General features: G+C 39.4%; 2 protein-coding genes and 1 non-coding gene across 3 annotated transcripts in view; 1 reads left to right on the top strand and 2 right to left on the bottom strand.

Moving 5' to 3' along the window:
* LOC137186635 (dual specificity protein phosphatase 14-like) overlaps nt 1-10333 on the top strand; it is a 59723-nt gene extending 49390 nt beyond the window's left edge. Inside the window, exon 2 of the mRNA XM_067595708.1 lies at nt 9683-10333. Within this exon, the coding sequence (XP_067451809.1) occupies nt 9683-9896 (214 nt within the window). The 3' untranslated portion in view covers nt 9897-10333. The remainder of the gene's footprint in view (nt 1-9682) is intronic.
* A 158-nt stretch (nt 10334-10491) lies between these two features.
* polr2d (RNA polymerase II subunit D) lies at nt 10492-15537 on the bottom strand. Its single transcript, XM_067595707.1, has 4 exons — nt 15217-15537; nt 12819-12999; nt 12114-12209; nt 10492-10812 (listed from the first exon to the last, which is right to left on the bottom strand). The coding sequence occupies exons 1-4, from the start codon at nt 15293-15295 to the stop codon at nt 10734-10736; spliced, it is 435 nt and encodes a 144-aa protein (XP_067451808.1). The 5' UTR covers nt 15296-15537; the 3' UTR covers nt 10492-10733.
* Nucleotides 15538-17471: 1934 nt separating this feature from the next.
* On the bottom strand, nt 17472-17543 carry trnag-ucc (transfer RNA glycine (anticodon UCC)). The gene has a single exon. It is a non-coding gene; the product is annotated as a tRNA-Gly (tRNA).
* Nucleotides 17544-23031: the final 5488 nt, after the last annotated feature.

The following is a 23031-nucleotide window of genomic DNA, read 5'->3' as shown; positions in this document are numbered from 1 at the left end:
TCCCTCTCTTGCGACTAACACACACACTCACACGCGCGCACAGATACACGCACTGACATCTTTTAGCACATCTGATGGTCAGATAACACTGGACAAAGCTTTGCGTTGTCTTTCCTTATCCGTCATCAGACACGTGTGTTTTTCACGGAATTGGGTGAGGGCAAGACGCCGACCACCAGTCACCTTGTTTTTGTCTAGCCAAGACACCGCCGTACTTCTGCCATTCGGGTCGCGTCACGCACGCGCACACAGTTACACACACACACACACACATATATACATACATACATACATGCATTCCCCTGCAAGTGTCCAACCCAGTGCAAAGCTGGTTGTGTTTTGTTTGGTAGAATTAGATTGAATAGCTATTTATTGAATGAAGCATTTGTTAACTTTGTTAATTTTGCTAAGTTGAATAAACACTGTTATATCTTTAAAGAGAAGTTCTTTTGTCATTATTGTGTAACATATTATGAAAAGTGGCTGATTGAAGGAGTCAGAGCTCAAATTCAACCCTTCTTTGTTCATCTTTGAATGTTTATCTCTCAGATATTAACATTCTAGGTGAACTCCCATTTATGAGATTACCTTGTTCGGTTATTGGTCCCGGTTTCCGGGTGGTGCTCCGAATTTGTTAGTTCATATTAATAATTCTATTAATTGTTATAATTAATTATTTTTGATAATTGATAATTATAGCAAATAATCAACTGTGTTCCTCATAGATCCTACAGTTGGTGCCTGAATTATTGATTAAGGTTAACAATATTTTGATTTCATAATTCATAATTGTCTGTGAACAGAGGGATGGGCTCACAGAGAGACACTGGTTAGTATTGTGTGTCAAAAGACTCTCACACTGATCATCTCCAAATGTTTTCTTGGTTCCCAGAAGCTCAGCTGACTGCGCCGCGGCCCAATGTGCGCAAGGGTGCGAAGGCCCGTTCAACGCTGCTTGCAGCTTTAATTAGGGCCTGAGCCCAAAGGGCGAAGACCCCATTGTTTTTCGTGTGTTTGTTTCTCTCTTATTATTAGGGCCTGAGCCCAAAGGGCGAAGACTCTATTGTTTTTCGTGTGTTTGTTTCTTTCTTATTATTATTCTTTATTATTACGCCACTTTAACTCTAAATTTGACCCCCTAAACATGCTCAAAAACTCACCAAATTTGGCACGCACATCAGATCTGGTGAAAAATTTGATAAAATCTAAAAATTAACCCCCAAAGTGCCAAAATGTGCTCGAGAGTGTAATGGGAAATTGCTGATCACTCAATAAACACACAAGAGAGCATTGTCAGGTTATGAAATAGTGTAATCGAATGATACAATCAGAAGTATAATGCATCATAGTTCTGGAGACAAAGATACATACCACCTAGCTATCTTTTCTTTGTCTGAAAGGTTGGCACTTAACCAGTCCCTTAAATACTACTTGTACAGAATTTATGACATCTGCTTACTAACCTTACAGGTCAGCAACCAAACCTCAGATAGAAACATAAGTCAAAAGTTCAGCTGACCTAGGAACAGTCTTTCTTCACGACCATATATGACAGTACATAAGCATGCACCAAGTAGCATCACAAAATAACATCACTACTATATTAAATTAAGGACAAACCACACTATCCTCTAAAGCGTATCAGTTTTACACATAAACATCTACATAACTACAGTTTATCTTATCACTGGCTCAGCTAAGGGTATAACAGAATAGACTTAACTGTTAAACACACAACTGCCTCATCTTACACAGCAAAGAACTAAGTTTAGAATATATATAGCACAGAGGAATTTAGAACATGTGTGAAACACTAACTAACACTAAACTGAACTTAAACACTGTCTGAAACATGTATGATATATTGAAGAAATACATCAAATGATAACCGGTGATTCAGTTTTCTTTTACAAGAGCGCCACCTATCAATCAATCAATCAATCAATCAATCAATTTTTATTTATATAGCGCCATATCACAACAGAAGTCATCTCAAGGCACTTTTCACATAGAGCAGGTCAAGACCGTACTCTTTAATTTACAGAGACCCAACAATTCCCCCATGAGAAAGCACTTGGCGACAGCGGTAAGGAAAAGCTCCCCTTTAACGGGTAGAAACCTCAAGCAGACCCCGGCTCTTGGTGGGCGGCCATCTGCTTTGACCGGTTGGGTTGAGAGAGAGAAAGAGAGAGGGAAAGGGGGAGGGGGGACAGAAGAAAAACAATCACAACAACAACAACAAGCACAAGCAGCAATAGCCAGGAAAGGATGCCATCAGGACTGTGAAGGACCGCGAAGGTTTGGCCCGGGACTCAGGTTTTCCTGTGAGATGAGAAAGCACAAAAAACTCCGGGGAAGAAGCAAAGTTAGTGACATGCATTGATGTTACATGAATGCATACAGATGGAGAGGAGGAGGAGGAGAGAGGAGCTCAGTGCATCATGGGAAGTCCCCAGGCAGTCTAGGCCTATAGCAGCATAACTAAGGGCTGATCCAAGGCGAGCCTGGTCGGCCCTAACTATAAGCTTTATCAAAAAGGAAAGTTTTAAGCCTACTCTTAAACATAGAGAGGGTGTCTGCACCCCGGACTGAATCCGGTAGATGGTTCCACAGAAGAGGAGCCTGATAGCTGAAGGCTCTGCCTCCCATTCTACTTTTAAAGACTGTAGGGACCACCAGTAAGCCTGCATACTGGGAGCGCAGTGTTCTAGTGGGATAATACAGTATTATGAGCTCTTCAAGATATGATGGTGCCTGACCATTTAGGGGTTTGTAAGTTAGGAGAAGGATTTTAAATTCTATTCTAGATTTTACAGGAAGCCAATGTAGTGAAGCTAAAATGGGAGAAATGTGGTCTCTTTTTCTAGTTTTAGTCAATACACGTGCAGCAGCATTCTGGACCAGCTGGAGAGTCTTTAGAGACTTGTTAGGGCAGCCTGATAATAAGGAATTGCAATAATCCAGCCTAGAAGTAAGAAATGCGTGAACTAGTTTTTCTGCATCTTTTAGGGACAGGATGTGCCGGATTTTTGTGATATTACGTAAGTGAAAAAAGGCAGTCCTTGAGATTTGATTTATGTGGGAGTTAAAGGACATATTCTGATCAAAGATAACTCCCAGATTCCTTACGGTGGTGCTGGAGGCCAGGGTAACGCCATCCAGAGTAGCTTTATCATTAGATAATGTGTTTCTAAGGTGTTTAGGGCCAAGCACAATAACTTCAGTTTTATCTGAATTTAGTAGTAGAAAATTGCAGGTCATCCAGGTCTTTATGTCGTTAAGGCACGTTTGGAGTTTAACTGATTGGGTTCATCTGGCTTCACTGATAAATATAATTGGGTGTCATCTGCGTAACAATGAAAATTTATGGAGTGTTTCCTAATGATATTGCCTAAAGGAAGCATATATAAGGTGAATAGAATTGGTCCAAGTACAGAACCTTGTGGAACTCCGTGTCTAAAACGGCCGCCACGGCCCGTAGGAATGTCGTAGAGAGATCGAACCAAAACTGCTGTTTTTAGGGGTGCTTGATTATGGCAAAAATTATAATCACGATCATTTTTGTCCAATATTGAGATCGTGATTATTTAACATGATTACTTTTTGACTGTCATCTTCTCCAATTGCTGTTGTTCATACATGCACATATCTTTTCTAACTTGGCTGAGGAGACTATTACACATGTGATCATATATTGTACTAATGATCAAGAAAGACTATAGCTGATATGAGGGAAAAACTCAGGAAGAGGGTGGCGGTAATGCATCTAATATGCTGGTTGCCAAACGTTGTTATAAACCAAAAAGGGGAGGGTAAAATATTTTTCCTCACAGAATGGTACACCCTGTCAGCCGAGGGATTTCCTATCTGTGCAGCTGAACACAGTAGTTCTCTACGGACTGTTTTACCGTGATGGTCAATGTGTTTTTTCTGCAGGTTTCACTTCACTCAGCTGGCCGACAGACCCGCTGATTCTCTCCGCTTTAACCTAAATAACAAATCGGGACTCGGTGCTCCGTTTGGATCTAAACAGAGAGCCAGGGTTAGCTGAGAGGCTAGCAGAGGCTAACTGGTTGTGCTTCTTTCGGTGATGCTGCAGTTAACGCTCCGCTGCCCTTACAAGCGTCACCACTTCCTGTATCCGTCGTTTCAACTTTCAATCCCTCTAGAATTCATGTACTTTTATGGTTGCAATTAGTAGTCGCACAGTGTACAAGTATTTTTTTTCCACTTCGCACACATCTATTTTTAGCCAAGGACAAAGTTGGACATTAAGACGGACTACACACACACCCTGCTCGCTTTGTGAAGCGACCAAGTAAGAGGCATAAGTCTGGGCAGGGGCAGAGTAGTTGTGTGTTCTTTTCAGCATCAGTTGCTGTTGTTTAGCTTTTTAGCTTTATTGCTATTGTTCTTGTTGTGTGAGTTGACGGACCGCCGAGTCCATTTTTCTCTGCTTTACTCTGAGGAGTATTTTAAGTTTGCTGCCTGTTAGTTATGTTCACTACGCTGGACTATTTTGTGTTTGTCCCGCTCGGGACTACTGCTGTGTTTGTGCCACCGTGAGTGAGAAAGTAAACTGCTTTGTCGATCTGAAACCAGACAACGTGCGTTACAGACTGCCGTCCGTACGTGCGCTCTCTGTGGACAAAAGCTTCTCTCCCTCTCACGATCGCTTTCCCTCCTCCCTCTCTTGCGACTAACACACACACACTCACACGCGCGCACAGATACACGCACCGACATCTTTTAGCACATCTGATGGTCAGATAACATCGGACAAAGCTTTGCGTTGTCTTTCCTTATCCGTCATCAGACACGTGTGTTTTTCACGGAATTGGGTGAGGGCAAGACGCCGACCACCAGTCACCTTGTTTTTGTCTAGCCAAGACACCGCCGTACTTCTGCCATTCGGGTCGCGTCACGCACGCGCACACACTCACACACACACATACACATACATACATACATACACGCATTCCCCTGCAAGTGTCCAACCCTGTGCAAAGCTGTTTGTGTTTTGTTTGGTAGAATTAGATTGAATAGCTACTTATTGAATGAAGCATTTTTTAACTTTGTTAATTTTGCTAAGTTGAATTAACACTGTTATATCTGTAAAGAGAAGTTCTTTTGTCATTATTGTGTAACATATTATGAAAAGTGGCTGATTGAAGGAGTCAGAGCTCTAATTCAACCCTTCTTTGTTCACCCTTGAATGTTTATCTCTCAGATATTAACATTCTAGGTGAACTCCCATTTATGAGATCACCTTGTTCGGTTATTGGTCCCGGTTTCCAGGTGGTGCTTCGTATTTGTTAGTTCATATTAATAATTCTGTTAATTGTTATAATTAATTATTAATGATAATTGATAATTATAGCAAATAATCAACTGTGTTCCTCGCAGATCCTACAGTTGGTGCCTGAATTATTGATTAAGGTTAACAATATTTTGATTTCATAATTCATAATTGTCTGTGAACAGAGGGGTGGGCTCACAGAGAGACACTGGTTAGTATTGTGTGTCAAAAGACTCTCACACTGATCATCTCCAAATGTTTTCTTGGTTCCCAGAAGCTCAGCTGACTGCGACGCGGCCCGATGTGTGCAAGGGCGCGAAGGCCCGTTCAACGCTGCTTGCAGCTTTAATTTTTCTTGCACTTTTTGTTGCACTGTTGGCCCAGTGGGAGTATTTAACCCTAAAGAATTGCCTATGAAGATTGTTTTAATTATGTGTATTTGCTTTAGTTTGAGAATTTACTAGTTTGCATTAGTGGACACCGTTAGTAGTGATTGTAGTGAAAGAAATGACCTGCCGACCGTTTCACCGTGAATGTAGAGATGCTCACTGGTTCAAGCTGCAATTAAAGCAGACTGATAGCTTTGAAGTGGTTTCCGGTGTGTCATCTATTAATAAAGTAACCACAGCTCCCCACAATACATATTTAAAAAAAGAAAGTCCCTTTGGGAGGGTGGGGCCTGTTTCAATTGAAACGGATGAAACATAGCTAAGGCCGCTAACGCAGCACAGAAAGGTTGATGGCCACCATGAATTCATTGGTGTAGTTACACAGCTTGAGTCACTGTCATCCGTTGACACATTTGTGCAAAGTTAGCATGAGCCACAGTCAGAACGGTCACAGTTATACGTCCCAGTTGGAAAAATATTGGAAAACCTCTTTGATGATGTGATGAAGAGCTGCATTAAAGGAATCTTGTGTCATTATCATTGTAAAACATTGTTATCATCCACACCAAACTGCTCTTAATTTTCATCCACAAACCCTGATTAGTCTCCTAAATCCACTGAAAGGTTCTGTAGGCAACTTTTATAAAAATCACTTTCTGTCAAATCTGCGGAAATTTTCCTCATATCCAGACAGATATCTATGAGTCAAGTATTTTGTGTAAAAAAAGTCAGTTCTCTCTGACTCTACCCAGCACTGTAATCCAGGTTTGTAAAATTCTGCTGGTTGAAATGAAAAGAACCAATCACAGGTGATTGATCAATGTCAATCATCCTGCTGCTTGTGCACATGTAGAGCAGCCACTGCCCCTCACAGCGGTGGAGAAACAGCCGGCAGAAATGATAAACTGCCTGTTGCAAACAAGTTTACATGTAACAAAGACTAAATGAAAGAAGACAGAGGAGAAAAAGCGAGCTAGAAAGGAGTACGTCAGGCCAGAGATCAAAGTGAAGTAAACATTGGAGCTGCTTTTCCAAAATGGAGAGCTGCAGATCTCAGAGCTGCTAGATAGAAATGGAAATGTCTCTTGGACAGATAATTACTTTTAATTATTTAATTAAATAATAATTACAGATAATTATTATTATTATTTTTAATTTGTGTGAGATGAGTGTTTAACAATATGACATGGGACAGTACCAACGGGAGAAGCAACAGAGCCAGACAATAACCCAAACAAAATGACAACATGAACAAAGATAAATAAAAATCCTGGCTTTATACTAGATGCACATGTGTGTGTGTGTGTGTGTGTGTATGTGTGTGTGTTACCCCACTAGAACACTGCACTCCCAGTTTGCAGCTTACTGGTGGTTCCTACAGTCTTTAAAAGTAGAATGGGAGGCAGAGCCTTCAGCTATCAGACTCCTCTCCTGTGGAACCATCTTCTAGGTTCGGTCCGGGGTGCAGACACCCTCTCTATGTTTAAGAGTAGACTTAAAACTTTCCTTTTTGATAAAGCTTATAGTTAGGGCCGACCAGGCTCAACTTGGATCAGCCCTTAGCTATGCTGCTATAGGCCTAGACTGCTGGGGGACTTCCCATGATGCACTGAGCTCCTCTCTCCTCCCTCCTCCTCTCCATCTGTATGTATTCATTTACCATTACTGCATGTTACTAACTTGACTTCTTCCCCGGAGTTCTTTGTGCTTTCTTATCCGCAGGAAACCCCATAAACTGTGCTGATGTGGTGATGTCCTTCTCCTGCTGTTATTGCTGTTTGTTGTTGCTAGTCATGTATCTATTGTTATGAGGGCCTGAGCCCCAAAGGGGCGAAGACCCTATTGTATTTCGTGTGTTTGTTTCTTTCTTCTTCCTCTTCTTCTTTATTATTACGCCACTTCAACCCTTAATTTGACCCCCTAAACATGCTCAAAAACTCACCAAATTTGGCACGCACACTTGGTGTGGTGAAAAATTTGATAAAATGTAAATATTGACCCCTAAAGTGTCAAAATGTGCTCTCTAGCGCCATCTATATAACTTAAATGGCCGCCACAGCCCGTAGGAATGTTGTAGAGAGATCAAACCAAAACTCAATTACTCGTCTCATCAAGACCTACAAATCATACACTGACACCCCTGACCTAAATTCTCATCCTCACACCGTTGAGATTTGATGTTTCGCCATGACAGAGGAAGTTGCTATAACTTTATTATAAATGCTCCAGTCTGCACCAAACTTTACATGTTTGATAAGACTCCCGGCCTGAACACGTCTACATGACAATATTCCATCAGTGATGCAAACTGGCTGAATAGCTCCCCCTACGAAATTTCAGTGAAGCAGCTCCACAGCGGGTAAAACAGTGGACAAAGGAAGAGATGTTTATCTCCTTCTTGCACTGTCTGAAAAGAGCCAGTATCTGACGACGTCTACATGCTCGTGACAGAAGCCCTTCGATTGCACCGCGGCCCGACCTGCGCAGAGGCGCGAGGGCCCGTTCGACGCTGCTTGCAGCTTTCATTTTATAAAAGGCTGATGCTGATTGTGTGTATTGTGTCATTTGTTCTCCTTTTCACTTTTCACGTGTTCGTCTCATAATAAAGTTCTTTATACTATAAGTGCTGCTGAAGTCTTGATCCCTTCAGGCTTCTTTCTTTCTTCATGTACCTTGGAAGTAGATGAAGTTGTGCCAGAAATGCCTACTCTGAAAATAATAACCCTCCCAGTTTAAGTGAAACTGAACAGAGTTGCTGAGAATCCTGAAGCTGAAAAAGTATTTTCTGCTGATGTACATCATGAAATGCTGATGAAGACCGTATACACTAAATTCTGGTTGGCTGATGAAGACCATGTGACATTTACATTCTTTTACATCGGTTTTGTGCTCCAGTTTAATTGTCTGTCTTTGCCTTTTTTAATTTCAGTCAAGAGCTGATTCTCATCCACCAGGTTTTTATGGTGTTTCTTAATGTTATCTGGTTTCAACATTTTAAAGATAAGATTAACGCTGGTCCTTCTGCCTTCCTTTGGGCTTCCAGGTGCAGTGGTTAGTAAGCAAAGTACATTTACTCAAGTACTGTACTGAAGTACAGTTTAGAGGTACTTGTACTTTACTTGAGTATTTCCATGTGATGCTACTTTCTACATTTCAGAGGGAAATATTGTACTTTCTACTCCACTACATTTATTTGACAGCTTTAGTTACTTTTCAGATGCAGGTTTGACATGATGGATAATATAACAAGCTTTTAAAATACAACACATTGTTAAAGATGAAACCAGTGGTTTCCAACCTTTTTGTCTTTTGACGTCTTACAAAAAGCAGTGTGTAGTCGGGGTCACATTTCACATGTCTATGAGTTGTTAACAGCTCCACCAAATAGTGATTTTTCCCTCTAAACTTCTCACATGTTTTCATTTCAATAAATGTTCAAATGATCAAATATTTCAGCAAAAATCAAAGATTAGAGAAAAAGTCCAAAAACTGAAAACAGATTTGTGTATCAGAACTTTGTTTTTTCTTCTTTCCTCTCCCATTAATCATCTCACCACCCCTCAGATTTATCTGCTGACCCTTTGGAGGGGCCCGACCCCTAGGTTGGGAACCACTGGACTAAACTAGCTAACTTTATATAAAGTAGTGTAAACTAGCTCCACCTCCAGCAGCTACAACAGTAACATGCTGCTCTAACACTGATGCTTCACTATTAATAATCTAATGATGTCATATATAATAATATATCAGTCAGAGGGACCAAACCACTACTTTTACTGCAATACTTTAACTACATCAAGCTCATAATACTTATGTACTTTTACTGCAATACTTTAACTACATCAAGCTCATAATACTTATGTACTTTTACTGTAGTAGGATTTTTCTTGCAGGACTTTTACTTGTAATGGAGTATCTTTACGTTGCTGTATTGGTATTTTATACTGCAGTAAAGTACTTCTTCCAGCTCTGGGTTCTGGTCTCTGTGTTGCAGGTTTGGGGGTCTCAGCCTGCGTCGGGCTCATGAACAGGTTCTGGAGCAGCGGCCGTTCATCCGACCGAACGCTGGTTTCTGGAGGCAGCTGATGGACTACGAGAGGAAGCTGTTCGGCAGGAACTCGGTCCGGATGGCGATGACGTCCGGCGGAGTCCTGCCTGAAGCTCTGGAGGACACGAACACCACGGCGGCGTACTGCGTCAACATCTGAACGACCACAAACTAATCAGACATTAAACACTCATCGTTTTGTTTCTTCCCTCTGAGCTGCAGCGGAAACAGCTGAATGTTTCCACACCTGCAAACTTCACTCACAATGTGGCAGAAAAAGCAAATTCTTTGCTTCTTGTTTGTCAGTAAGAGATTTAGATACTTCAGTGATGTCGGGATTATTCTGTTTGACAGTTAAAGGTGTAAAACAACAAACTCAAGTCGGTGTTTTCTATTTTTTAATGAAAAGAAACGTCCAGAAACATGTGGCTACCTGATAAAAACTGTTTTTAAAAAACATCCTTTTAACTCTATTTTCTAAATCCTCCATCAGTTTGTCTGAATGATGTATTTGTGCAACTGTTACACAAATATTTAAGTTTAAAATGTTAAATTCTGTAAATGAGATTAAACAGATGCTGCTGTTCAAAGTCCAAACTGGTCTCATATCTGTTTACTGATCAGATCAGCTGATCAATTGATCAGGTTTCTTTTTAGTAAAACTACTGAACTAAGAGCAGAGTTGGAATAAACAGATCTGCAGTTTGTGAGTGAAACACTGAAATGAGCTCGGCTGTGATTGGACAGAAACGATGTAAAAAAAACAAATCAGTTTATTGTGACAGAAGAAGAAACGATCAGCTGATCGTCAGGAAACAAACCACCTGAGTGACGAGGCATTCAGGGACACCTGGTGCCTCAGAGTGATGTCATCAGATCACATGATCAGGATCAGTTCAGTTCAGTTCAGTTCAGTTCAGTCCTGCTGGACATGAAAACCCTGCAGAGACCTGGTGGAGGTCTGTGTGGATCCTGGTCCTGGTCCTGGTCCTGGTCCTCAGTACTGGAAGCTTCTCTTGGTCTGGATGTCGTCCAGGATCTGCTGCAGCTCCTCGTCTTCAAAGCGCCCCTCCAAACTGAAACACACAGCTGCTGGTCAGATCCAAAGTGTAAACACACCACAGTCCAACATTCAGTCTGCCACGAATCACTAAAACCTCGTTTCCACAAGTTCAGCTACTTGGAACCACAGGAACTAAACCTGGAACTAAAAGTCCTTGTTTGTGTTTCCTGTTTGAGGAACCAGGTAGATCCTGCAGATTAGACTCATGATGAATTAAAAAAAGGAATGAAAGCTGAAAAGCACCGAGCGTCTGACTCCAGTAAATCATCTGCTGACTGTTTTTATTTCTGCTTTAAAACCAAACAACATGAAACAATCAGAACATAAAGTTTTATTTCTAGCTACCGCCGCTCCCTCTCTCCTGAATTAGATTAAGTGTTTTAATTGTTTTTAAGTATTTAATGCATCCATGTATTTCATGCTGTTTATCCGGGTTTAGGTCGTTATAATTGATTAATGATGTCATCAGGAATTATTGTTATAAACTGCTGGGAAATGCTGTAAATGTGCCGTAATAAATAATCCATCAAACAAACATTAATTTACATTCTATGTGGTTTAAAAAAGGAATTAAATGTGACTGAATCTGCAGAAACTCTGTTCAGATCAAACAGACCATAATAATATAATAATCATTAAACATCCTGATGAATCATGTGTTCTCTGAGCTGAACATGTGCAGTTTGTCCCGAAGGAAACATCAGATATTTACTGATGATCTGAGCAGATGTGACGTTTGAAACAAAACACCTGAACTCTGTATTTCCTCTGTGATCAGTTGAAACCAGACGCTGAGCGTTTCTCTGATATATGAAATACACAGAAACAAAAACCAAAGAGATATCAGAGTGAAACTTATTTCCAACATGGTCCCAAGATGTTAAAAACACAAAGAAACACAAAGACATTCGATATAAAAACTAAACAATCCTGAAAACAAACAATTTAAACTATAAAACTACAAAATAACAGATAAAGTAATGATGTCATTGCAGATTTGATTATAAATCTGTGACTCTTCCATTAATAACTGCTGATCCGACTCCTCTCATACTAAACATCTGGACGTGTAAACTGAACATCTGGCTACAGTGTTACCTGTTAGAACAGGTACTGAGGAGCACAGTGACGTTTCACCCAACAACCAATCACACGGCTTCAGTCCAGTCTACATCACCCTAACACCGACCAGATCAATAATTACTGATTATTGATCCCCAGGTGTGAGTGTGTGAGGGGGTCAGGCTCACCTGGGGATCAATAATTACTGATTATTGATCCCCAGGTGTGAGTGTGTGAGGGGGTCAGGCTCACCTGGGGATCAGGGCTTTGGCCTCTTCAGCTGCTTCAGGACACAGATTGGCCAGACTGGACAACTCGAACTTGTGAAGCTTCTTCTGCAGGAGGAGACTGAAGAGACACAACAGATCAGACTCACCTGAGACTCACCTGAGACTCACCTGAGACTCACTGTTTACTTTATTTGTATTTATTTCACCAGGAAGTCTCCAGATATCTGAACTCTTTGAGGAGAGACGAAGCCAAAATGGCTGCGAGAGATAAACATCAGTGTTTCATAAAAACATCATTCATTTACAACTAAAACGCAACCTGAGACACACACACACACACACACACGTGTACATACTGTTTACATTTATTTACTTTACTGTAACTGATCCTGTGGAAACAAACATCTTTATAAGTTATAATAATCAGCTCATAAACACGTTTATATCAACTTTAAAAGAAGCAGTTTAGTTTTCTTTACGTCTTTTTAATTCTTTTAATTAGTAAAGTAGGATAACTGTAACTGTAGATAATCAATCACTGTGGGATCAATATCAGCTTCACTCTAAGAACAGCGGGACTGTAACTAACTACGAGCAGCAGGAAGCAAACTGACACTTTAACCTGAAACCAAACAATTAATCATCAGAACAGAATGATTGTCTTGTGATGTCATCAGCTTTAACATGAGGAGGATGACGCGGCGGTCACATGACCGTCGGCACTGACCTGCGTACGGCGGTGATGGTCTCTCGGTTCTTGAAGCGGCTGAATCGAGCCGTGTAGTTGAGCGTCTTCATGAAGACCTCGGACAGCTCCTGCTCGTCCTCGGCGCTCTCGTTCTGCTGCTTCCGATGTTCCAGCAACATGTGAACCTCCGAGTTCAGCAGCGTCTCCGAGTTCTCAAACTCTGAACAGACAGCAGATCCATAATCAATCCTATCTATAATCAATCGGATCCATAATCAATCCGATCTATAATCAATCTGATCCATAATCAATCCTATCTATAATCAATCTGATCAGTTTCAACTGTCAAACAACAAACTTCAGATTTCAAATCAAACACAAAAACAAGATCGAAATAAAGCAAATTAATCTGAAACTATTTTACTACCTGATTGATCGATCGATCGATCGATCATCTGTTATCAGTTTCTCGAATGTGAAGATTTTCTACTTTTCTGTTTTCATTATAATTATTTTATTATTAACTGAACGTCTTTAAGACGTCAGATGGATTTTGGGAAACACTGACCGACATTTTTCACCATTTTCTTTATTTTATGGACCAAAAATATAAAAATAAAAACCATCAGTGATGATTAAAGGCTCGAATTATTTAATACATATAAAAATAACATATCTGAAATAAACGTCAATTAATTTCACATATTTGTCATCACTTCCTGTCAGTTTATAACAATCATTGCCGATAATATCACTGATAACTCATTGATCAGGAGCTGGACATGGACGGATGAATGATGGACGGATGATGGACGGATGAATGATGGATAAATAATGGATGAATGAAGGATTTATGGATGAATAATGAATGAATGGATGGATGGATGGATGGATGATGGATGAATGATGGATGAATGAATGAAGGATGGATGAATGATGGATGAATGATGGATGAATGATGGATGAATGATGGATGGATGAATAATGGATGGATGAAGGATGAATGATGGATGAATGAAGGATGAATGATGGATGAATGATGGATGAAAGATGGATGGATTGATGGATGGATGAATGATGGATGGATGGATGAATGATGGATGAATGAATGAAGGATGGATGAATGATGGATGAATGATGGATGGATGGATGAATGATGGATGGATGGATGAATGATGGATGAATGATGGATGAATGATGGATGAATGATGGATGAAAGATGGATGGATTGAAGGATGGATGAATGATGGATGGATGGATGAATGATGGATGAATGAATGAAGGATGGATGAATGATGGATGAATGATGGATGAATGATGGATGAATGATGGATGGATGAATAATGGATGGATGAAGGATGAATGATGGATGAATGATGAATGAATGAAGGATGGATTGATGGATGGATGAATGATGGATGGATGGATGAATGATGGATGAATGAATGAAGGATGGATGAATGATGGATGAATGATGGATGAATGATGGATGAATGATGGATGGATGAATAATGGATGGATGAAGGATGAATGATGGATGAATGATGGATGAATGAAGGATGAATGATGGATGAATGATGGATGAAGGATGGATGAATGATGGATGAATGATGGATTGATGGATGAATGATGGATGGATGATGGATGAATGATGGATGGATGAATAATGGATGGATGAAGGATGAATGATGGATGAATGATGGATGAATGAAGGATGAATGATGGATGAATGATGGATGAAGGATGAATGAAGGATGGATGAATGATGGATGAATGATGGATTGATGGATGAATGATGGATGGATGAAGGATGAATTAAAAACTAACTGATTTATTTAAAGTCAGAGATAACTAACGTTACAGCCTACAAGATAGGAAACATATTTAAGATGTTTGTGAATTAAATTTAAGGCTTTTAAAACCTTTTTTAAGAAAACCTAAATGATCCTGATATTTAATTGTTTTGTACTTTGCTAATAAACGAGAGTTAGAAGATGAGAAAACTCGTTAGTTGCAGCACTGATAATTATTATCCACCGAAACTAATCACTGCATGATGAAGAACAGATGAAGATGAATATCTGTTCTTTTAAGACCCCAACTAAGGTTCACCGAAGCTTTACGGGGGTCTCTCTCTCTCTCTCTGTACTGTATGTCTCATCATTTCATTCATTTTTAAAGCTTTCTTTATCTTTATTTATAAAACTTAAACAGTCAAATGATGATGATGATGCAGAAGTTTAAACACGCAGAATAACAGCGAGAAGATACCGAATGTGTCAACAAGAAGCCTGTTAGGTATTTATGATAGTTACATAATAATAATAATAATAATAATAATAATATTACAGAAATGTGTGCTGAGTAACGGTCAGTCGCTGTGTGTGTCTGTGCTGAGTTACAGACAGTCGGTGTGTGTCTGTGCTGAGTTACAGACCTTTCGGGAACAGCAGCTGAGAGGCGTCTTCTTCAACATCACCGACATGAGCAGCAGCCGCGCCGCCTCCGGCCGCCATGACAGCAACAGCTAACAGCTAGTAGCTAACAAGCTAACAGCTAACAGGCAGCGGCGGTAAGATGGCGGACAGAAACAGCAGCTTAAACTCAGACTGAAACTCTGACTTCCTGAGAGTCCTGCGGCCTGAAGAGAAGCTCCGACAGTCTGAACAACAGTCTGAACAACCCGCTCACAGTTCAGCCTCACAAACAAACAACCATCTCCGAGTCACAAACCGACCACTTCCTCTTTGTGTGTGTGTGTGTGTGTGTGTGTGTGTGTGTGTGTGTGTGTGTGTGTGTGTTACCGCCACCAGCTGGTGCGGAGTGATGATCAGACTCTATTGTCGGTATTTATTGTTAGATCAAACTTTTATCTTTCAGATTCTTTTCATATTTCAGAACATGCCCTCCTGTTTCTTCAGTATTCATCTGTCTGTATTATATTTACGTGTTCTGAACAGTGTGCAGTTCAGTCCAGTCTGTGTAAATCGAAGTCTTAATATTATTGTCTCATCTCTCCTGTTTCTTCCTCTTCCTCTCCTCTTCCTCCCTTTGCCTTTGCCTCCTTTCCTTCGGTCTCTGCTTAATGATGCTCTTGGTTTCTGTCTTGCTGAAGCTAACTGTTAAATCATTTGATACCAAAATGTGCCCATAAAAATATTACTGTAAGACCCATCATTTTAATTCTGTATAACGTTTGTTGTACTTCTATCAAAATGTCCGTTCTGCTGTCTGAACGACTGTAAACTGGCTGATGAGCTTCAATCTGAACAGATGATTGTTGTCAGTGGTTCTGTATCTTCTTTCCACCGATGTTAACAAACATAATAACTTCTCACTCATCCTTTTCTCTGCTTTGAGATGAAACTCACTGTGCTAACTATCAATAACTGCCTGTATGGTATGTGAACTGTAAATAAACTCCAATCTTTGCTCTTCTTTTCTAATAATGTAAAATCTACTGTGAAGTATCAACAGTGATGCTGCTGGATGAAAGTTTAACTGAGAGACTTTCTGTGTCACTGTCCATCCAAAGCTTTTTGTTTCCCTCCTTTTCCCAACAAGGTTTTAAAGTGTCTTGTGTTGGCTGTAAATTAACCAAGTAACCCAGAAAGAAAGACAGAAAATGAATGAATGAATGAATGAATGAATGAATGAATGAATGAAGGAGCAGGCTGGTGTTGATCCAGCAGGTCAGTCTGATGTTCTCTTGTTGTGGAAGACAAACAGCTGTTTCAGTTCTTTTCCTCTGAGCGGTTATTAAACTATTTATTATTGACTTTATGAAGGAACTGCTGCCTACAGGAATTATGTTTGGTATCATATTGAAAGATAAAGGACATAAAGTTATCCTAAATACTTTTATAATACTTTGTAAATTCTGTTTAAATATGTCAAGATTCAGAAAAACTAAACCATCTTTTTGTACTTTTCATAAATATTTTATCTACTCGCAAAAAAAGACAGCAGAAACTGACCACTAAATGTACATAACTACTGTACCTCTGTCAACCCTTTGTCTTTGTATTTATTTATTTATTTGTTTGTTTGTTTTTTCTTATTTTACTGAACTTTTATGTAACTCTGATGCCCATAAATCTGTACACTTCATTTACAAAACTGCAGTTATAACGTGTTATGTTCAAGTTATTAATAAAGTTTAAAAGAAAAAAACCCTAACAGCTACCAAGAGAAATATATTGTGATTTAATTTATTTGAAAATAACTCAATGGACGAGAATGTTTGCTTTTTAATTCAATTATTTTAATTTTTTGGTAAATTCCACAAACATAAAATGAAACTTTACCTGATTTCTAATTGAGTCAAGATGCAAAATAAAAAAGCAACAAATACCCAAACAGCTTTAAAAACATATAAAATGATTGACTACTGTTACTTGAATTTTTTTTATTTTATTTTATTGAATGTAAAAAGTTTCTTTCACATTTTTACCCAACATTATTTTTATTTTATTATTTCATAACTGAATTCCCGCGCTTTGTTTCCTTCTTGTTTCTGTTACTGTTTTTGAATTTGACTTTTGTCAATAAAGTTGAGAAGAAAGAAAAAAAACGAAAAAGACGCTGATTAAAAGTCAGATTTAGTGTCACTTTCATTTATAAAGGAACCAAACATGATGAGTCACTTTCTGCCCGCTGTGTTCAGTGTCAATGTTCACAGAGGAAAAGTTCTGCGTTGGCCGGGAATCGAACCCGGGTCAACTGCTTGGAAGGCAGCTATGCTAACCACTATACCACCAACGCTGCTGGATACTGGTCACCGACAGTCTGAACCAGTCAGTCAGAAGTTCAGGAGTCAGATTCTGGTTTACAATATAATATCGATCCGTTAAACATCAGCTTCATGTTAAACACAACGACGTCCGCTTCCAGCACCGCAACACGACCAGACTAGCGTCTCCTCAGAGTCTGAAACCAGAACCATCAGAGTCTGAAACTAGAACCATCAGAGTCTGAAACTAGAACCATCAGAATCTGGAACCAGAACCATCAGAGTCTGAAACCAGAACCATCAGAGCCTGAAACCAGAACCATCAGAATCTGGAACCAGAACCATCAGAGTCTGAAACCAGAACCATCAGAGCCTGAAACCAGAACTATCAGAGACTGAAACCAGAACCATCAGAGTCTGGAACTAGAACTATCAGCGTCTGGAACCAGAACCATCAGAGCCTGAAACCAGAACCATCAGAGTCTGGAACCAGAACTATCAGAGTCTGGAACCAGAACTATCAATGTCTGAAACCAGGGCTATCAGAGACTGAAACCAGAACTATCAGAGTCTGAAACCAGAACCGTCTGAGCCTGAAACCAGAACCATCAGAGCCTGAAACCAGAACCATCAGAGTCTGAAACCAGAACAATCAGAGCCTGAAACCAGAACTATCAGAGTCTGAAACCAGAACCGTCTGAGCCTGAAACCAGAACCATCAGAGTCTGAAACCAGAACAATCAGAGTCTGAAACCAGAACTATCAGAGTCTGAAACCAGAACCACCTGAGTCCACCACACTGTGACGCAGATACAGTGAGCTGCTCGGTGGCTACAGACAGAAGCTCAGATGAAGATGAGACCGAGAGGAAGGAAGCAGAAAGAAAATGAAATGAGATTTACAGTAAGAGACAAGAGACACTGTCAACGGGAAACATGATACTGGAAGGTATCATGAACAGAAATAGATCATGTGATCTGTTGTCTTTCCTAAATTCATTAATAAACAGTTTAATAACTGAAATATCTGCTCCACATGGAACAGATTCTGATCTGCATATTGAATATAAATATTAAAGAAAACAGACAACCTGATGCTGAAACATATTTATTGCAGATAATTTAGAAATCTTGAACTGATCCGACTGAAACACGGTTCATCAGGTCTTCATGTCGACGCTGCTGATGATCCGTCACGGATTTGCACAGACAAAGTATCTCCTTTAGTTACAGCTGTAATCGTTCCAGTATCCGTACCCTGAAAAACACGAAACATCCACTCTGACAGCTGCTTGCAGGTTTATACAGATTTCTGCTAGCAACGAGGCTACATCAGCTGCCATCACTAATAAGGGAGCTGAGCTCACCAAAATTTCTAAACTTGTGGATGATTTGAAGAAGTCGGTGGAGGGACGATGTGTTTCCACTCTTCAAAAAGAACCCTCAGAGCTGAACATCGCATGGACGACATGGACGATGCTGCTGATAACCACATAACGGTGCTGGAAGCTTCATGTAAGGAGCTGCAGGTGGTTAGCGGTCTCCTCAGAGATATAGTGAAGGACTTGGAGTGGCGCTCTCACAGGCTCAACATCAGGATTGGAATCACACTGTACATCATCTAAACTTGCATATATTTTTAGGTATATTTTTATAATACACATGTATATCCTATTTAGTATTTAGTGAAAATCTTCTTCACAGGAAGAAAAAATGAGATTTTGATACAATGCACTGTTCATTTCATGGACTTTTAAAAAAAAAAAAGTGCTTTGTACTATTTGTCATTTGCTGCCACATTGACAATGATGTCATGTAAATGCATTTGACCTCTGGTCTGGAAGATCTTGTCCTAAATGTTATGTTCCATTGTAATTTTTCTTTGTAGAAAATCTCATTGCTGCCATTCTGACCTCTCTGGAGCAAAGAATTAGACTTAAACAGTAAAATGTTGATGCTCTGGAAAATTATAATAATTCTTTTACAATTTTCTGCCATTTTATATACAAAACGGAAAATAAATGGCAGATAAATTGGTAATAAAAATAATCTGCAGCTGCAGTCCTACATACCTTAATGAGCATGAACTTGTGCATTGGCTTGTTGTGACGGCCCCTAGCTAACCTACCTGAAGTGTATTGATGCTGGTGTGGTAATGAGTTGTTATATTCTTGTGTGCATAAAGGTAACTGGGAGAATGTGTGTGTGGCAGCTGGGTGTAATGCTGCATCCCAGCCAACAGCCGCAGGCTTTTGTTTTTAATTTGATTCTAGTTTCGTTTTTACTCCACAACACCTTGTTCACACGTTCACACCTACATTACTGATGTTACTGACTGACACACTCCATATTTGCAATTATTTCTTCAGTTGTTTACTTTATTATAATAAATATCTTTAATTTACTGCCATCTGTTATGTCTGTTCCCACATTTGTAATGGCCTAGGAGCCGAGTTATGACACTCGCACCACTGCAGCAGCACAGGAACACACAGCCTCGCTGTCTGTTACCTGCTACAGGTGACCAACACTGGAAACTGCCTACTATACAGTATCTACATCCTAACGTAGTCTCAAAATGATGCGTGAAGTTCGCGACCATCAGCAACACTATGGAGTCATTTCTTGTAATTAAGTGTAAGACGAACATCCAGCGTGAGCACGATTCACCTGCTGCTGCTGCTGCTATCAGCTGACTAAAGGAGGTTCCCAGTGTTTCCATCATGTCTATAACCAGCAGTCAGGTGTCTGTAATCATTCCTCCTGTTCATACTGGATATTAAAAGATCCTTCAAATGTGTTTTAATGGAAGTGATGGAGGCCAAAATCCACAGTGTGTCCACACAGTCATTTAAAAGTCTGTGTGAAGCTTCTATTCAGCTTCAGCAGTCTGAGTTAGTCATATCAAGTGGATATCTGACACATTTACAGTCTTTTTAGCATCAAATTCCCTCTTTGTGTTTCCTCGGACAGTGTTTCCCTGTTGAGCTGCAGGTGGAAGTATAGTAACAAAAAGAGGAACTTTGGCACTAAAAAGACTGTAACGTTGAAAGATATCTACTTGATTTGACTCATTTGGACGCTGAAGCTTCATATTAGCTTCAGATCAACTTTGAAATACATTTTTGCACAGAAGGAGGACTGTGGATTTTGTCCTCCATCACTTCCATTGTAAGGTCATTATGAAGGGATCTTCTAATGGTCAGTATGAACAGGAGGAATGATTACAGCAAGAAGACTGTTGGTTTAAGACTGACTTGAATTAGAGTGCTGCATGTACTCATAAAACTGGAGTCATTTAAGGTGATATATCTATGTTCAAACCTTCAGATGCTGATGATAAATCATTCAATATCAGTGAGTTGGAGTTAAGGCCTTTACACACCTTCACTAACTCATTAAACAGAGTGAATCTTACTGACGTCACAGAAGTGTAATGGAGGTAACAAGTGTTGTTTTATATGTGTCAGTGATACACAGAAACGTGTTGCTATAGATCATCAGCTGTGCTCACAGGCTTCTAATTAACAGTTGACTTGTGTGCTGCTGGCGCCCTCATGTGGTCATTTTATAGTTTATGTTCCTCTTCCTGCCCTTTTAACGGGATTCACCTGCCAAAAGTAAACAAGTAAAACAAATCCAACCCTTATTTGATCCACAGTGAGGATGATGAATCTTTTGACCATCTACAGGTTTGTATTATATAATTTAAGACTGGAATTTGTGTGTTTGTCAGCTGATCTTAAAATAAAATGTTTTGGTGATTATTGATGTGAACAAACCTTCTTTCATCCTGCAATAAATCTCACTGTCATTCTTATCAAGTCATTCTGAGTGTTATTGAGTTGTACAAATCATGAGTCAAAACATGAACCAGTAGGCTTTATTTCTGTCATTTGCAGTAATCTGCTTCATTCTGTTTTATTTCAAGATAAACAGCCATCACTGAAAACGCCCTGAAACATGTTGATTTATGCTGGAAACAATTTGGCATAACTTTAATCGTTTTTCTCTTTTTAGGAATCAATTACAGACTGAAATGAAAAATCCTGTGTCCCTGTTAAATGATCAATGTGTGTAAAAAACAATATTTTTGTTATATCAAAATCCCTCTTTTTTCCCTGCAAAGTGTAGAATTATTTTGATGACGCATCTTGTTTCATTTACATGATCATAAGATGAAGTTATGGGGAAAACGGAAGAAATAAACTGAAAAAAACTGAAAACAGATTTGTGTATCAGAACTTTGTTTTTTCTTCTTTCCTCTCCCATTAATCATCTCACCATCCCTCAGATTTATCTGCTGACCCTTTGGAGGGCCCCGACCCCTAGGTTGGGAACCACTGGACTAAACTAGCTAACTGTATATAAAGTAGTGTAAACTAGCTCCACCTCCAGCAGCTACAACAGTAATATGCTGCTCTAACACTGATGCTTCACTATTAATAATCTAATGATGTCATATATAATAATATATCAGTCAGAGGGACCAAACCACTACTTTTACTGCAATACTTTAACTACATCAAGCTCATAATACTTATGTACTTTTACTGCAATACTTTAACTACATCAAGCTCATAATACTTATGTACTTTTACTGCAATACTTTAACTACATCAAGCTTATAATACTTATGTACTTTTACTGCAATACTTTAACTACATCAAGCTCATAATACTTATGTACTTTTACTGCAATACTTTAACTACATCAAGCTCATAATACTTATGTACTTTTACTGTAGGAGGATTTTTCATGCAGGACTTTTACTTGTAATGGAGTATTTTTTACATTGCTGTATTAGTACTTTTACTGCAGTAAAGGATCTGAGTACTTCTTCCAGTGCTGTCAGGGTAACTGTGTATTTACTGGTAACACTCCACTCTCCCAGTCCCCCTGAACTACACACCGGCTCCGTCTATTTACTGGGAAAATCAGCGCGTCGTCTAAAAGATGGAGACTGAAAACTGTCTGATGCGTGTTTTAGCCGACAGGTGAGTCACCTGTGATTTATTTAACGGTCCACAGTGTCTGAAACGTTTCCCAAACATCCAGCAGCTGTTTGTTTAAACAGGGAAGAGCTGAAGCTAGCTTTAACTTTAGCATTTTTATGCTAGCCTGGTCAAGACACGCGCCAAATGAGGGTCATGTGACCAACATGGCCAAGCTAGCAGCGTGTTTGATTATTTTATAATAAAAATATTAACATGAATTTAGAGTTAAATTACTTAGGGTGGGTTCAGCAAACATGGGTCACTTTCTGGCAAATTCATTAGGTCAGCGGTATAACATATTCATATAGAGCTGCAACGATTAGTCGTTTAATTGATTAGCTGCCAACTGTTAAATTGGTCGCCAACTATTTTGATATACGATATAAATATTTGATATTATTATTTGTTTTGAGTCATTTTTTTAAGAAGAGAAAGTCCAAACTTCAGCTCTATTTCTTAATATTAAAACTCTTCTTTTTGATGAGATTGATATTAATATTATTGCATATCTGCTGTTTTTTTAT

Source organism: Thunnus thynnus, chromosome 7, assembly GCF_963924715.1.
Source record: "Thunnus thynnus chromosome 7, fThuThy2.1, whole genome shotgun sequence".
NCBI classification, from domain to species: domain Eukaryota; kingdom Metazoa; phylum Chordata; class Actinopteri; order Scombriformes; family Scombridae; genus Thunnus; species Thunnus thynnus.
The sequence above is the reverse complement of the archived record's forward strand: the minus strand, read 5'-3'. Positions and strand labels throughout refer to the sequence as shown.

What these genes read in the sequence shown, in the direction of transcription:
- polr2d (XM_067595707.1), bottom strand. Translation starts at nt 15,295, where the DNA reads ATGGCGGCCGGAGGCGGCGCGGCTGCTGCTCATGTCGGTGATGTTGAA. An exon ending in TCAGCTGCTGTTCCCGAAAG is followed by an intron (nt 13,000 to 15,216) that starts GTCTGTAACTCA and finishes CTGTCTGTTCAG; the next exon opens with AGTTTGAGAACTCGGAGACG. An exon ending in ACCATCACCGCCGTACGCAG is followed by an intron (nt 12,210 to 12,818) that starts GTCAGTGCCGAC and finishes GTGTCTCTTCAG; the next exon opens with TCTCCTCCTGCAGAAGAAGC.